This window comes from Catharus ustulatus, chromosome 1, assembly GCF_009819885.2.
Source record: "Catharus ustulatus isolate bCatUst1 chromosome 1, bCatUst1.pri.v2, whole genome shotgun sequence".
Lineage (NCBI taxonomy): Eukaryota > Metazoa > Chordata > Aves > Passeriformes > Turdidae > Catharus > Catharus ustulatus.
Window position 1 is genome coordinate 470,724 of NC_046221.1, and position 13,840 is coordinate 484,563.

The window sequence follows — 13,840 nt, forward strand, 5'->3', positions numbered from 1 at the left end:
CTGTAAACTGGGGGGGAGCAGATCCAGCCCCTCGGGAATGGATCCCAACACTCAGGACATCCCTCAGGAGCAGATCTGTCACCAAAATCCAAATCCAGATCTGTCCCCCAAGTCCCAGCTGGAGCCCTGGGACGTGCAGGGAGCCCTGCTGAGGCTGGGGCAGTGCAGAAATCCTGCTGGAGCCCCCAAACCCCACAGCAGGGGTCTGGGATCCCTCCAGGGGCAGCTCCATGTTCCAGGATCTCCACGAGGGCGCAGGTTGGTGTTCTTGGTGTCCCCCGAGGGCAGCTCCAGGGTCCCCTGTGTGTTCTTGGTGTCCCCGAGGGCAGCTCCAGGGTCCCCTGTGTGTTCTTGGTGCCCTCTGAGAGCAGCTCCAGGGTCCCCTGTGTTCTTGGTGTCCCCTGAGAGCAGCTCCAGGGTCCCCTGTGTGTTCTTGGTGCCCCCCGTGTGTTCTTGGTGTCCCCCGAGGGCAGCTCCAGGGTCCCCTGTGTGTTCTTGGTGCCCCCCGAGGGCACTCCCTGCTCTGGGGTCCCTCCAGGGGCAGCCCCAGGTGTCCCCCCGGGGTGTCTCTGTCCCGGTCCCCCCGAGGGCAGCCCCGAGCTCCAGGCGGGAGCAGCCGCGGTTCCCGGGCTGCCTCAGGACGAGTCCCGGTCCAGGCTGCAGCCCAGGGCCTCGATGTCGCTGCTGATGTGGGAGATCATCCTGTCCCACTCGTCCTCCTCCGAGGGCACGGACTGCTCGTCCGAGCTGCCGGCGGCGCCGGTGCCGTTGGAGGCGGAGGCGGGGCCCAGGGAGCGCCGGTAGCGCCCGAAGCTGTCGGTGATGATGCCGCGGCCGTCCTTGACGCCGATGGTCTCCAGGAAGTTCTCGAAGTGCTGGCTGTCCTTCTCGGGGATGAAGGGACGCAGGCCTGCAGCGGGGACACGGCAGGTGAGCTGGGATGGGGGCAGCTGGATGTCAGCCCCACCCTGCTGGGGGACAGGGACCCCCGGGTCACACCTGGGGCTGCAGCCACCCCCAGCGAGGGCAAAATCCGGCTCAAGGGGGATTTCCTGACCTCCAACCCATCTAATTCCTCACCCGGCATCTTGCTCGGCTTTGCTGAGCTTATCCCAATAATTTGTCCCATCAGGGACATCTGTCCTGTCCCCTGTGTCCCCAAGTGAGACACACTGCTCCTGTCCTGTGGGGATTTTAAATTCCTGACTCCTTTTCCTTGGATGTCAGAGGCCCCAGGTGCAGCCACTTGTCCTGGGAGGATTCTGTGTTCCTGACCTGTTTTCCTAGGATATTAGAGGCCAGCTTGTTTAAATATCCCTGGTCTGGGGGAGGTTTCCTGGCCTGGAGATTTCCAGGCCTGAATTAAATTCCCTGGCTCTGGAGGAGGTTTCTAGGTTTGGGAAAGAGTCTCAGGCCTGGAGGGGGTTCCCAGGTCTGGAGGAAGCTCCTGGGTGCTTCACAGCCAGGCAGGAGCAGGGAACAGCTCAGGGGACACCTGAAGCTGTGGGAAGAGCTGGGCTGGACAGACTTTGGGATGTTCCTCCTCTCGTAGCAGCACCCCAAGGCCTCCCCGTGCCCCCAGCTCCGTGCTCCTGGCTCGGGACTCACCCAGGAGCAGGAATTTCCTGCTGTCCCCGTAGAGCTGCTTGAGGTTGATGCAGAACTCGTGGATGGAGGCCCCGTTGCGGTACTCGTGCAGCAGCATGGCAAACTGCTGGATCTCCTGGGAGGACAGCTTGGTGCGCAGCTGTGGGGACACCACGGGCCATGGCACCTCATGGCTGGGGGACACGGGGGCTGGGGACCTCGTGGGAAAAGGGGGGAGCTCTGGGGGCACTGTGATTTGTGGGGTCTCAGGGTGTGAGGGGATTGGGATGCTCCTGGGGGAGGAGCAGAGTCCATAGGAGCCCCTGGAGCTGCTGCAGGGCTGGAGCCAGGCTGGGAGAGCTGGGAATGTTCATCTGGAGAGGAGAAGCTCCAGGGAGAGCTCAGAGCCCCTGGAGGGATCCAGGAGAGCTGGAGAGGGACTGGGGACAAGGTAGGGAGGGACAGGACACAGGGAATGGCTCCCACTGGAGAAGTGGTGATTTAGATGGGATACTGGGATGAAACTCATGGCTGTGAGGGTAGTGAGGGACTGGAATGATTTCCCAGAGAAGCTGGATCCAGGGAAGTGCCCCAGGCCAGGCTGGATGGGGCCTGGACTAGTGGAAGGTGTCCCTGCCATGGCAAGGGCTGGGACTGGATGATCCTTACAGCCCCTTCCCACCCAAACCATTCCATCAGCCCAGGGGGGTGGGAAGGGTGGGAAGGACGAGGCCCAGCCGCTCCCCCAGCCCTGTCCCTCCCCCCAGAGCTGACCCACCGTCATCATGTAGTCCTGCAGCAGCTCGGTGGCCGTGGTGCTGAGCTCGCTCTCGCTGGCCGTGGTGACGTGCGGGGACGGGCGCGCCGAGAAGGACGAGGGGGACGTGTCCCCTGCCTCCAGGGTGTCTGCAAAGGAACTGACAGCAGGCAGGGGTCAGCCCTCCCAGGGGACGTGTCCCTGCCCCCAGGGTGTCTGCAAAGGAACTGACAGCAGGCAGGGGTCAGCCCTCCCAGGGGGACGTGTCCCTGCCCCCAGGGTGTCTGCAGAGGAACTGACAGCAGGCAGGGGTCAGCCCTCCCAGGGGGACGTGTCCCCTGTCCCCAGGGTGTCTGCAAAGGAACTGACACTGAGCAGGGGTGAGCCCTCCCAGGGGGACGTGTCCCCTGCCTCCAGGGTGTCTGCAGAGGAACTGACACTGAGCAGGGGTCAGCCCTCCCAGGGGGATGTGTCCCTGCCCCCAGGGTGTCTGCAAAGGAACTGACACCGGGCCCAGGTGAGTCCTCTGAGCCCCTGGCAGGTAGGGAGGTGCTGCTGGGATTTCTGGGGGGCTTGTGCAGGCCCAGGAGTTGGACTCTGCTCCCTGGAGTGCCTCCCAGCCCAGGGTATTCCATGATTCTTGAAGCCCCCAGCTCCTGAGGGCCCCCCAAGTCTCCCAGGGAAGCAAACATTGCCTTGGTGACAGTGACAATGGTGTGTGGGGGGAATTGTCCCTCTGGATGCTTCCCCATTGGGAACACCACAGGGAAAGATCCCCACACCCTGTACTTTGGGTGTAAATGTGGTATTTTCAACATCCTCACTCCTCCATGTTAAACATTCCTGGAGTATCCCTCTGTGTTGGTTATCCCTCCATGTTAACCAACAGTTTGTGTTTTAGGATTCCATCCCACAAACACTGTCTGTGTTTCCAGGAGGGAAAAGCTTCCCAATTATGAAATTTTTGGGGAAAACCCTTCTCCCAGCTCCAGCTGACATGCTGTGGACAGCACTCCCTGAATGCTGAGGGCAGAACAATCCAGGCCTGGACAGGATCCGTGCCAACCCCCCTGAGGCCAGGCCGGGCTCAGCTGAGCTCCCCCTGTGCTGATGGCAGCAGATCCAGGTTAATCCCAGCTCCAGGGGCCGTGGGGCACTCACAAAGTGCTGGCATCTGCCTCGAAGGGCTCCTTCACGTCCACTTTGGTGGAAGAGTCATCTGCAGGGAAAAGATTTGGGAGATGGAATGGGAGAGGCACAGACTCGGTGTGTCCCCATGGCAGGAGGGACACAAAGTGACTCTGCTGGAAGGGAACAGGCCAGGAATGAACATGGGGTAAGAGGAAACGGCCTCAGCTGGTGCTGGGGAGGTTTAGGCTGGATCTTGGAAAGATTCCTTCAGGGAAAGGGGGTCAGGCATTGGAACAGGGCTGGGGGCGGGTGTGGAGTCCCCATCTCTGTGTGTGTGGCACCTGGGGACAGGGTCAGTGGTCCCATCCCTGTGCGTGTGGCACCTGGGGACAGGGTCAGTGGTCCCATCCCTGTGCATGTGGCACCTGGGGACAGGGTCAGTGGTCCCATCCCTGTGCATGTGGCACCTGGGGACAGGGTCAGTGGTCCCATCCCTGTGCATGTGGCACCTGGGGACAGGGTCAGTGTCCCCATCCCTGTGCATGTGGCACCTGGGGACAGGGTCAGTGGTGGCCTTGGCAGTGCTGGGGGGCTCTGAGGCTGTTCCACTCTCGGCCATTGCTGTGTGAGGCCCTGGAGAGGGGCAGGGCAGGGAGCAGCCTGGGGACACAGGCAGTGCTGTGTGGGGACAGGGACACACTGCTGAGACAGGGACAGACTGCAGGGACAGGACAGGGACACACCGCTGTGCAGGGACAGGGACACTCTGCAGGGACAGGACAGGGACAGGGACAGACTGCAGGGGCAGAACAAGGACAGGGACACTGCAGGGACAAGGACAGGGGCACACCACTGTGCAGGGACAGAACAAGGACAGGGACACACTGCTGTGCAGGGACAGGACAGGGACAGGGACACACTGCTGTGCAGGGACAGGACAGGGACACTCTGCAGGGACAGGACAGGGACACACCGCTGTGCAGGGACAGGACAAGGGCAGGGACATTCTGCAGGGACAGGACAAAGACAGGGACAAGGACACACCGCTGTGCAGGGACAGGACAAGGGCAGGGACAGGACAAGGACAAGGACACACCGCTGTGCAGGGACAGGACAGGGACACTCTGCAGGGACAGTACAGGGGCAGGGACACACTGCTGTGCATGGACAGGACAGGGACACACTGCAGGGACAGAACAAGGACAGGGACACTGCAGGGACAGGACAGGGACAAGGACACACCGCTGTGCAGGGACAGGGACACACCGCTGTGCAGGGACAGGGACAGGACAGGGACACTCTGCAGGGACAGGGACACTCTGCAGGGACAGAACAAGGACAGGGACACTCTGCAGGGACAGGACAAGGACACACCGCTGTGCAGGGACAGGACAAGGACAGGGACACACTGCAAGGACAGGGACAGGGACACACCGCTGTGCAGGGACAGGTGCCGCGTGGGCGTCGAGGCGCCGTCGAAGATGGCGCGGTCCAGGAAGTCGATGGTGGACTCGGTGTAGACGATCTGGAAGACCTGGCTGAGCAGGGAGCACAGCTCCTCAGCACCCACCTGGGGACGAGCAGGCAGCTGTGGCACACCCCACACAGGGACATCCCCTCTCCCTTCCCCTTTGGCTCCCTGGGGTGTCCCAGGAGGACAGGGAGGGCACAGACCCCCAACCCATCCCCTCCCACCATCCCCACCCTCCACCTGGCAGCAGGAGCTGGGATGTTCCAGCATCAACCCAGGAGCTCCCACATTGTGTGTCCAGGCTCCTCCATGCAGCTCCCTGGGATTTTGGCTCATCCCAGAGAGGTGCAGGTGCCCCAAGGAATGTCAGAGCTGGGGCTGAAACTCCACCCTCAGTGGAGATCAGAGAGGCTGAGACTGGAATCCCTGGATGCAGACACTGGATGAAACAAATCCCCGGATCAGCACAGGGGAACACCCCGATCAGCAAAACCCCATTGTGGGACTGTCCTCGTGGATTCTGTGCTGCTGCAGAAGGCTCTGGGTGACAGGGAAACTCTTCCTGGAGCCCCTCTTGTGTCCCAGGGCTGGGACAGGGATCAGATTCCTCCTCCAGACACTGCCCAACCACACCTGGCATCCCTAAATCTGTGTCCCACGAGGTGAGAGCAGGGAAGGATCCGGACACACCACAGGATTTGTACTGTGGAGTTTGTGGTTCCACCCTCACAACCCAAGAGCCAGAGAGCTCCCAGCACTGCCAGTGACTCTGAGCCCGGGCTGAGGCGTCCCCAGGGTCTCCATGGAGCAGTGGCAGCCATACCTTGTTCTCTGTGGCCAGCACCACGAGGCAGCAGGACTCCAGGGGCGCCCCCGCGCTCTCCGACAGCGAGCCCGACGTCAGCGCCTTGGAGCCCTCGGCACACAGGCTCTGGCTCGGGGAGATCCCGGGATCCTGAGCTGAGGGGAGAGCAGAGGTGAGGCACAGCAGGGCAGGGAGGGCATGGGAAGGAATCCTGGGGGGGAGGAAGATCCCTGAAGCAGGAGAATGGGATGAAAAGGCTCCAATTTGGAGCAGCTTTTGACAGTTATCTGGCTGTTTCCACAGCTCAGAACTCCACCACCAGATTTCCAGCCCCTGAGGCATTTATTCCTTTATTCCACAGCTTATCCATGTGGTTTATAATCAGGTAAATCCCCAGCTCAGCCCTCCCCAGCTCCCTATTCCCAAACCATGCAGGTGTGACATGCACAGATGTCACGGAATGCTTTGGGCTGGAGACCCTGAGGAGCACCCAGCCCCACCCCTGGGGCCATGGACATCTTGCACTGTCCCCAGGGGGACAATCCCACCCCCAGGTGGACAATCCCACCCCCAGGGGCACAGCTCACCTGTCTTGAGCACCACCAGGTGAGCGGAGTCGTCGCGGATGTAGGAGACGGAGGCGATGTCGTGGATGGGCACCCTGAGGATCAGGTCCTCCCCGTCCCTCCACACCAGTTTGATGTTGTAGGCAGACAGGCTGATGACTGCATCGTGCTCTGGGGTCAGCTGTCCTGGGAGCTGGTGGGCTCTCTGCAACACCAGGATTCACATGGGTTTACTCAGGCAGTGGTTGGGTTGGAAGGAGCTTAGGGGATGATCTGTGCCTCCCTCCATCCCATCCAACCTTCTGTGGGAAATCCATCCCAGTCCCTCACTGCCCTCCCAGGGGTGTTACCCTTTGGGAGCAGCAGGACAGAGAACAGCCCCAGGCCTGAGCAGGCTCCCCCAGGCTGGGTTTTTCCCACTGGGAGCCCCGGAGCAGCTGGGTGCTCACCTTGGCGTTGTCGATCAGGTGCAGGATCTCGGTGCGGCTGGAGGGGTTCAGGTACCCTGGGATGGACGTGAGCTGCCCTAAATACTGGGAGAGAAGAGCCAGAGCGTCACCACAGCATGGACACGATCCTGGATGTGCCAGAATGAGCCAAGGAGATGGCTGAGAGGTGGGAATGGTCACCTGGAACAAAGAAGCTCCACAGAAACCTCAGAGTGCCTAAGGGGTTTAGGGGAGCTGGAGAGGAACTTTGGGTAAGAGGGAATGGGTTCCCACTGGGATGCTGGGAAGGGAACTCCCAAGGAGCAGGGCCCTTGTGGGTACCTTGACTTCCTTCTCGATGTAGTCGTGGAGCAGCAGGTCGGGCTCCACGCGGTCGGGGAGCGCCACCAGCACGGTGTGCAGCGGGCGCCGCTCCGTCACCTTCTCCTGGGCCTTCTTATCCCGGCCCTTCTCCCCCTTCAGGAACACTCGCTTGAACGGCGACACGATCCCGGGCTGGGGACAGCAAGGGCAGCACGGGGCTGTGGTCAGGATGGGGTCTGGGGGCTGGCAGCCCCTCCTGCCCGGCGCCCCTCGGTGCCGCCCTGCTGGGTTTGGAGTCACAGATCATGGCTCTCCAGAGAAACCCCTTTTCCTGGGACACAGCACAAGTGCTGAGTGCTCCCACCACCAAAATGTGGTGGTTTCACCCCAAAGTCACTGTGTTCAGCCTTCCAGGTAAGAGAAACACAGCTCTTCTACACAACAATCTATTGTAGCTGGACAGTGGAGCCAGAGGGATTCTCCACGGTTTTGCACCTCCCTGAGGATCTGCTGGGCCAACTCAACAAGGAAGGCCAAAGAAACAGGCAGGAATGCTTCAAGGAGACCCCAAACAACGAGGAAATGGATTTCCCTGGGAAAAAAAACGGACATTCTAAACCCTGAGGTGCCAGGTTTGGAAAACCACTGGAGCCAACACACAGGATCCCAGCTGTCATTGGCACAGGGATCTCACCAAGCTCCATGCCAGATAAATGACTGGGAACGTCCCCAGAGTGCTCCAGTTCCAGGTTTACCAGGAGGAGCGGATACCTGGAGCAGACAGAAAGCAGGAACTCTGCATCTAGGAGCTCCTTGGACATGTGAGTCCAGTGTCCCATTCCCTGGGGCCTCTGCTCCCCACCCCTCAGGACAGCCACATCCTGGTTTCCTGATCCTCACGGGCAAGGGAAAGGAATGTGGGGTCTGAAGGGGCACAGAACCTGCTTCCAACGGTGAATTAATTAGATATAAACCAAGGAAAAGTTCCTGGGATAAGAATTACCAGCTCACAAGGAAACACAGGGACAGGGGGGACAGCACGGCCTGGAAACATCCCTGATCAGGGAGACAAAACCAAAGGGATCTTACAGCACAGAGAGGAGAGGAATCAGCCCCCAGCCCTGCCTGGGGAGCAGCAGTGTGGATTTCTGGGAAGCATCCCTACACAGAGCATCCAAGAGAATGAACCCATGATCCTCAAGATATTCCATGACCCTGCCAAGGGGCCGTGACTCTGGAGAGAAGGAAGTCCTGGACACAACAGGATTCACCAAGAACAGAGACTGGGGGCTGTGCAAGGTTTGTCCCACCCCAAACCTTGCCTGGCAATGCCTAGGGATGCAGCTCCCCAGGAATCTGGCAGAATCCAAAGCAGGGATGTGCCACAGGGAGCGAGGCCGTACCCTGACACTGCCCCATCCACCAGGCTGGTCCAGATCCACCCCACTCCAGAGGATCCCCTTTCCCTCCAGGACTGGCTGCAGCTGGGGGCTGGGATGATCCCGTGCTCCCCTGGGGAGGAACCAGGGCACCCCAACACCCCAAACCCCGCCTGTGACGCAGCCCAAAACAGCTTCTGCTTTTGGGGCAGCCCAAACCCAGCACCCACCTCGTCCTCCATGGAATTCCCAGCAGGAGAGCAGCCCCAGGCGTGCTGGGGGAGCCCAGGGGCCGTGGGGGGAGCAGGGAATGCTCTCCTGGGTTTGGGGGTGCCGGAACCGAGGCGCTCGGGGCCAGGAAGTGCCACGGCCACAATTTCCTCTGTCCCACGTGACAGTGAGCTGGGGAGGGACCCAGGGCAGGGCAGAGCCCAGCCCCTGCACCCCTGAATCCCTGCTGACACCCAAATCCTTCATCCACAGGGAAATATCCCCCTGCCAAGGGAGGCTGAGCCCTGCTTTCCCTTCCAGGCTCTGAACAGTTCTGTTCCATCCTCAGCTGGAGCCCAGGTGCTGCTCCCAGGGGCTCCTCTGGATCTCCCCAGCAGCTCCAGGGCCCTGTGCTGTGGGAGCCAGGGCATCACCTGAGGGGGCAGAATCCCCCTTTTCCTGCTGCCCACACTGAGAATTGGCACAGGGCTGGATATTCGGGATAACAAAGGAATTTCACAAAGAAATTCCCCCAAAGATGCAACTCCAGGCTCAACAACTCCGTGTTTTGGGAAGGAAATGCTGAAGCAGCTGCTGGAAAAGGCACACAGCACCAACCTCATTATCCAGAACATCCCTGAGCTGGAAAAACTGGGAATTTCACACTGGCAGCTGATCACAGAGAACTCCCCCAGGGAACCCTGCTGGCTTTGGATCCCTGGCAGCCACGGCATGGACTGTGGGGTCAGAGCAGCAGGGAAATCATTCCTAGAGAATTCACCCTCCCTTTTTCTTGGGAAAAAGCACCCTGGGAGCATCCACCCTCACCTGAGCTGCAGGTGTGACCCCCACTGCTCCCACCCTGGGCCCTGAGCTCGGGATGGACCCATCCTGCCTCACCAAACCTGTGGGAATGGCATTTTATCCCAGGACAGCTCCACATCCCCCTGGGATAACCACAAGTGAGATCCAGGGAATGTCAGCTCGTGGAAGAAATTCCAGGGCTCCAGTTTAGACCAGTTCAGCTTTTCTCCAAAGCTGGACTTGGCCCTAAAGCCAGGCTGGGTTTATCCTGAACTGAGGGAACTCCTTTCATTCATTTCAGCTCAGAATGCTGCTGGAATGATCCACGGAGTGGGAAAAGCAGGAGGAAGAGTTTTCCCTGCAGCTGGAACATCTGAGGAAGACAAAGGTGAATCTTCCCATCTCTGCAGCCAGATGATCCAGGTCCAGTGGTGATCCACGGGGTTAATTCACCACCACAACCATGGAAAACTCGCTGGGATTATCAGGTGGGATAACAGGGTCAGGGGGTCCAGCCCAACGTGTCCCTGGGGAAGGGAGGAGGGAATGATCCAGACTCTTCCAGGAAATAAAGTGGGATGCCCCAGGGCCCAGGTGAGACACACCTGAGCTTTGCCTAAAATCCCCTGGAGCCTGGGGAGCTGATTCCTTCCCAAAAGCAGGATCATCCTGTCTCTGGGTGAAACATTCCTCCTGCAGCATCACCTGGGGTCGCCTGATGGGTTTAATTCCCAAATCTGACTGTCTGGGAAGCCTGGAGGGCCATTCCCAAAAACTTCCCCCTCACTTTTACTCATTCTGGAAATGCTTTGCAGAACCTGCTGTCCCCTCCCAGGATCCCTGCAAGGCCAGGACCTCCCAAAATCTCCAATTTCTCCCCAAAACTAGGCGATCTGCTCCATCCCTCTGCTGCAGGTCTGAGCCTCTCCCAGGGGCCACAGAAATGGGTTGAAAGGAGGGAAATCAGGGCAACACAGGCACGGCTGGAGCTGCTGGCCCCGGGGAAATAATAAAGGCATAAATTAATAGATGTATGAATTAAAATAATTTGCATCAATACGAACCAAAATAAAACAGAGATCTCATAAATTAATCACTCCATAATTAATAACCCCATCAATTAATAACCCTCTCCCAGCCCTCATTCACAGCGGGAGGTTTTGGGGTGGGGGCTGTGGGAAGGGGATGCGGGCAGGCTGTCCCGGGCAGTCCGAGCCGGGCCAATCCCGGGCAGGCTGTCCCCGGCAGTCCGAGCCGGGCCAATCCCGGGCAGGCTGTCCCGGGCCGTCCGAGGCGGGCCAGTCCCGGGCAGGCTGTCCCCGGCAGTCCGAGCCGGGCCAATCCCGGGCAGGCTCTCCCCGGCAGTCCGAGCCGGGCCAATCCCGGGCAGGCTGTCCCGGGCAGTCCGAGCCGGGCCAATCCCGGGCAGGGCTCCGGAACAGCCCGGGAGGCGCTCGGGCACCGCCAGGAGGGCTCCGGGCCGGGGCAGGGGGCGGTCCCCGCCCGGGCTTAGCCACTCTCGGTGGGCACAGCGCGACCCCCGGCTGCCCCTCTGCCCCCGGGCCCCGCTCTCACCTTCTTGCCCTTCTTGCCCTCCTCCTCCATGGCTCCGGCGGCGGCCCGGGCCCCCCCCGGGGCATCCCGGCCCGGGTGAGCGGCGGGGCCTCAGCGCGCGGCGGCGGCGGCCATGGCCCACCCGGTTCCCGCTCCAGCCCCGCCTCCCGCTCCCGTTCCCGCTCCCGTTCCCGATCCCGCCCCGGGTCCCGTCGCCGCCTCAGCGCCCGAGGCTCGGCCCCGACGCCATCTTGGGCGGCGCCTTCCCGTGACGTCATCGTCCCGCCGCCGTGGGGAGACGGGCGCAGTGCGCCTGCGCCAAACCCTCGGCATCTCAGCCACGCCCATCCGGAAAAGCCACACCCCCAGTCGTGAGCTCTGTTGACCACGCCCATCACTGTGAGCCCCGCCCCCATGGCCCCGCCCCATCGGATGCAATCTATTAAACCACACCCACCCACCAGACACCGCCCCTCTCCGTGGCCCCGCCCCCCATGCTCGGCGCGCGCAGATCCCTCCCGCGCATCACTGTGACGTCATCTCGAGGTGCCCGCTCTCGCAGCCATGGCCGCCGCGGCAGCAGGTGAGGTGGGGATGGCGGCCCGTGTGCATCCGCCGCCATCCGCGGCTACTCGCTGCCATCCGCGGCCGGGGGCGCCACCGCGAGCCGCGGAACCTTCGATGGCTCCTTGGGCCGCACCGATGGCTCCCGGGGCCGCGCGGGGTGCGGCGCTTCCCGCCCATGGGGCCTCGGCGCGGGGCGGGCTAGGAGGGGCTGTGCTGGGGTATCCCGGGGAGCGAGGCTCCCTCGGGAGCGCTCTCCCGCCGCAGTGTCCAGCATGGGGGGGCCTGGCGTGGCCCCTGCCATTCCTGTAGCGCTGCCAGAGCACCCCGGGGCCGTTTGAGGCCGCTCCCGGCGCTTCCCGGGAGCGGTTATAGAATCCCCGGACATGCCCCAGCTGGGTGGGACACGGGGGACTGCGGGAGCCCGAAACCCCCGGGCAGGGCCCGGCGCGGTGGGGCCAGGGACATTCCTGCGCTTTCCCATTCCAGGCTCCTGCTCCGAGCATCCAGAGGGATTCAGGAAGCCACCAGAGAGAAGGAAAGTGGATTCGAGGGACCTGCCACCGTAATTAGCCCAGTTTCGGTTAATTGAGGGCCTTAGCCCCTCATCTCCCAGGGCTGAAATTCCGTGGGAATGCCGTGACCTGAGACACGGAGCTGCATCGTGGCAGGATTTATTTGTGACACCTCCTGCCCAGGTGAGGGCCATCCCCAGCTCTGCCAGTGCCCAGTGGGAGTGTGCAGGGCTGGAACGGCACGGGAATACTGGGGAGCCTGGGCAGGTCCTGGTGTCACCATGGGCTGCGTCCCTGGGCTGTGCCTGTGTCACCCGTGGCTCCAGCAGGGCATTCCTGGGGTGACACCAGCATGCCAGAGCACCCTGGGGCTCCCGGATCCGCCGTGCCCGGGGCTCCTCCCGCCGCAGGCTCCAGCATGGGGGCGCCTGCTGTGGCTCCCACCATTCCTGCAGCGCTGCCACAGCATCCCGGGGCCGTTTGAGGCCTCTCCCGGTGCCTCCCGGGGGTGGTTAAGGAAACCCCGGACACCCCCGGGCCCTTGGGGGGTTTGGGGAATATGGGGCAGCAGAGCCAGTGACATCTCTGTCCTTCCCATTGCAGGCTCCCTCTGTGTGATCCAGAGGGATTCAGGAAGCCATCAGCAAGGAGAAAGTGTGTGCGACGCCCTTGTCACTGTAATTAACACAGTCGTGGTTAATTAACACTGCCAGCACGAGGTGTGTGCTGGGTGTCACAGCCAAGGCCTCAGCCATCCCGCCCTTCCCTGATCCCACAGGGAATTATCCCGTGGCCGTGGGTGGAAGGAGAAGCTGCAGCAGCGTGGCAGATTCCCTGTGGAACAACGAGGAGAATTCAGCAACACCGAATTCAGGGAATTAAAATGTGAACTCATTGTTTTTCCATATTTTGATTCCAAAGCTTTTTTTTTCTCTCTGGTAAAAAGGGATAAAAATAGGGATTCAGTGAGAGGGGAAGGAGATGCTCCAGGTGCTGCAGCAGGGATTCCCCGGGGGAGCAGGGACCCACCCTGTGTCCCCAATGTCCTTGGGTCCTGGTGTCCCCTTGTCCCTTCCTGGTGTCCCTTCCCGGTGTCCCCAGTCCCTGATGGAGTGGCTGGGGGTGGGGCACAGTTCCCAGCTGGAAGGAGGTGGCTCCGTGTGCTCCTGCTGGGATTTTAGGAGCTGCTTCTGTACCAGAACCCATCAAACAGCCCCATTAATGTCTCTAATTAAATTAATGGATCAGTCAGTTAATGGAGCAGATAATTCCATTAACGGGTTAAATACATTAATGTGATGTTGTGGGATAAAACTCCTGTAGATGCCTTCAGAGGCTGGGCAGGGTTAAAGGAATAAAGCAGGAATTTATTAAAATAAATCCCAGGATTTATTGGGCAGTACAAGAGCCCAGCCGTGGCTCCACCCAAGATGGACCCTGGGTCACGAGTTTTCACACTTGTATAAGATTTGGTCCATTCACATGTTGGGGTTAATTGTCCAATTCCAGCTCCAGGTTCTGCAGTCCCATCCTCCCAGATTGCTCTCCTCAATTCGCTGCTGTTTCCACTTTTTTCAGGCACTTTTATGGCCTGAAGCTGCAGCATGTCCTTGGTTCTGGGGCTGGAAAAGGATTGTTTTGTCTGACTGAGCTGTGAGGAGAACTTGTAACGCTTTATATCAAATTCAGAGTTACACTAATGCAGTACAGAGCCTGGAAAATACAAAAGCTAAAACTTAAGGCAA

General features: G+C 60.6%; 1 protein-coding gene, 1 long non-coding RNA gene and 1 other non-coding gene across 3 annotated transcripts; 2 read left to right on the forward strand and 1 right to left on the reverse strand.

Annotated features, from left to right (window-relative positions):
• Positions 1–549: 549 nt before the first annotated feature.
• CCM2 (CCM2 scaffold protein) lies at positions 550–11,132 on the reverse strand. Its single transcript, XM_033055591.2, has 10 exons — positions 11,038–11,132; positions 7,088–7,261; positions 6,767–6,850; positions 6,339–6,522; positions 5,770–5,906; positions 4,910–5,045; positions 3,506–3,563; positions 2,366–2,504; positions 1,609–1,747; positions 550–910 (listed from the first exon to the last, which is right to left on the reverse strand). The coding sequence occupies exons 1-10, from the start codon at positions 11,065–11,067 to the stop codon at positions 636–638; spliced, it is 1,356 nt and encodes a 451-aa protein (XP_032911482.1). The 5' UTR covers positions 11,068–11,132; the 3' UTR covers positions 550–635.
• A 414-nt stretch (positions 11,133–11,546) lies between these two features.
• Positions 11,547–13,002, forward strand: LOC116994181. Its single transcript, XR_004417426.1, has 3 exons — positions 11,547–11,599; positions 12,070–12,278; positions 12,699–13,002. It is a non-coding gene; the product is annotated as an uncharacterized LOC116994181 (long non-coding RNA).
• Positions 11,842–11,970, forward strand: LOC117009208. The gene has a single exon (XR_004420445.1). It is a non-coding gene; the product is annotated as a small nucleolar RNA SNORA9 (small nucleolar RNA).
• Positions 13,003–13,840: the final 838 nt, after the last annotated feature.

Coding starts and splice junctions, on each gene's coding strand:
- CCM2 (XM_033055591.2), bottom strand. CDS start 11,067: ATGGAGGAGGAGGGCAAGAAGGGCAAGAAG. Junction 5,907..6,338: donor CCTGGTGGTGCTCAAGACAG/GTGAGCTGTGCC, acceptor CTCTCCCCTCAG/CTCAGGATCCCGGGATCTCC. Junction 3,564..4,909: donor GCACCTGTCCCTGCACAGCG/GTGTGTCCCTGT, acceptor TTTTCCCTGCAG/ATGACTCTTCCACCAAAGTG.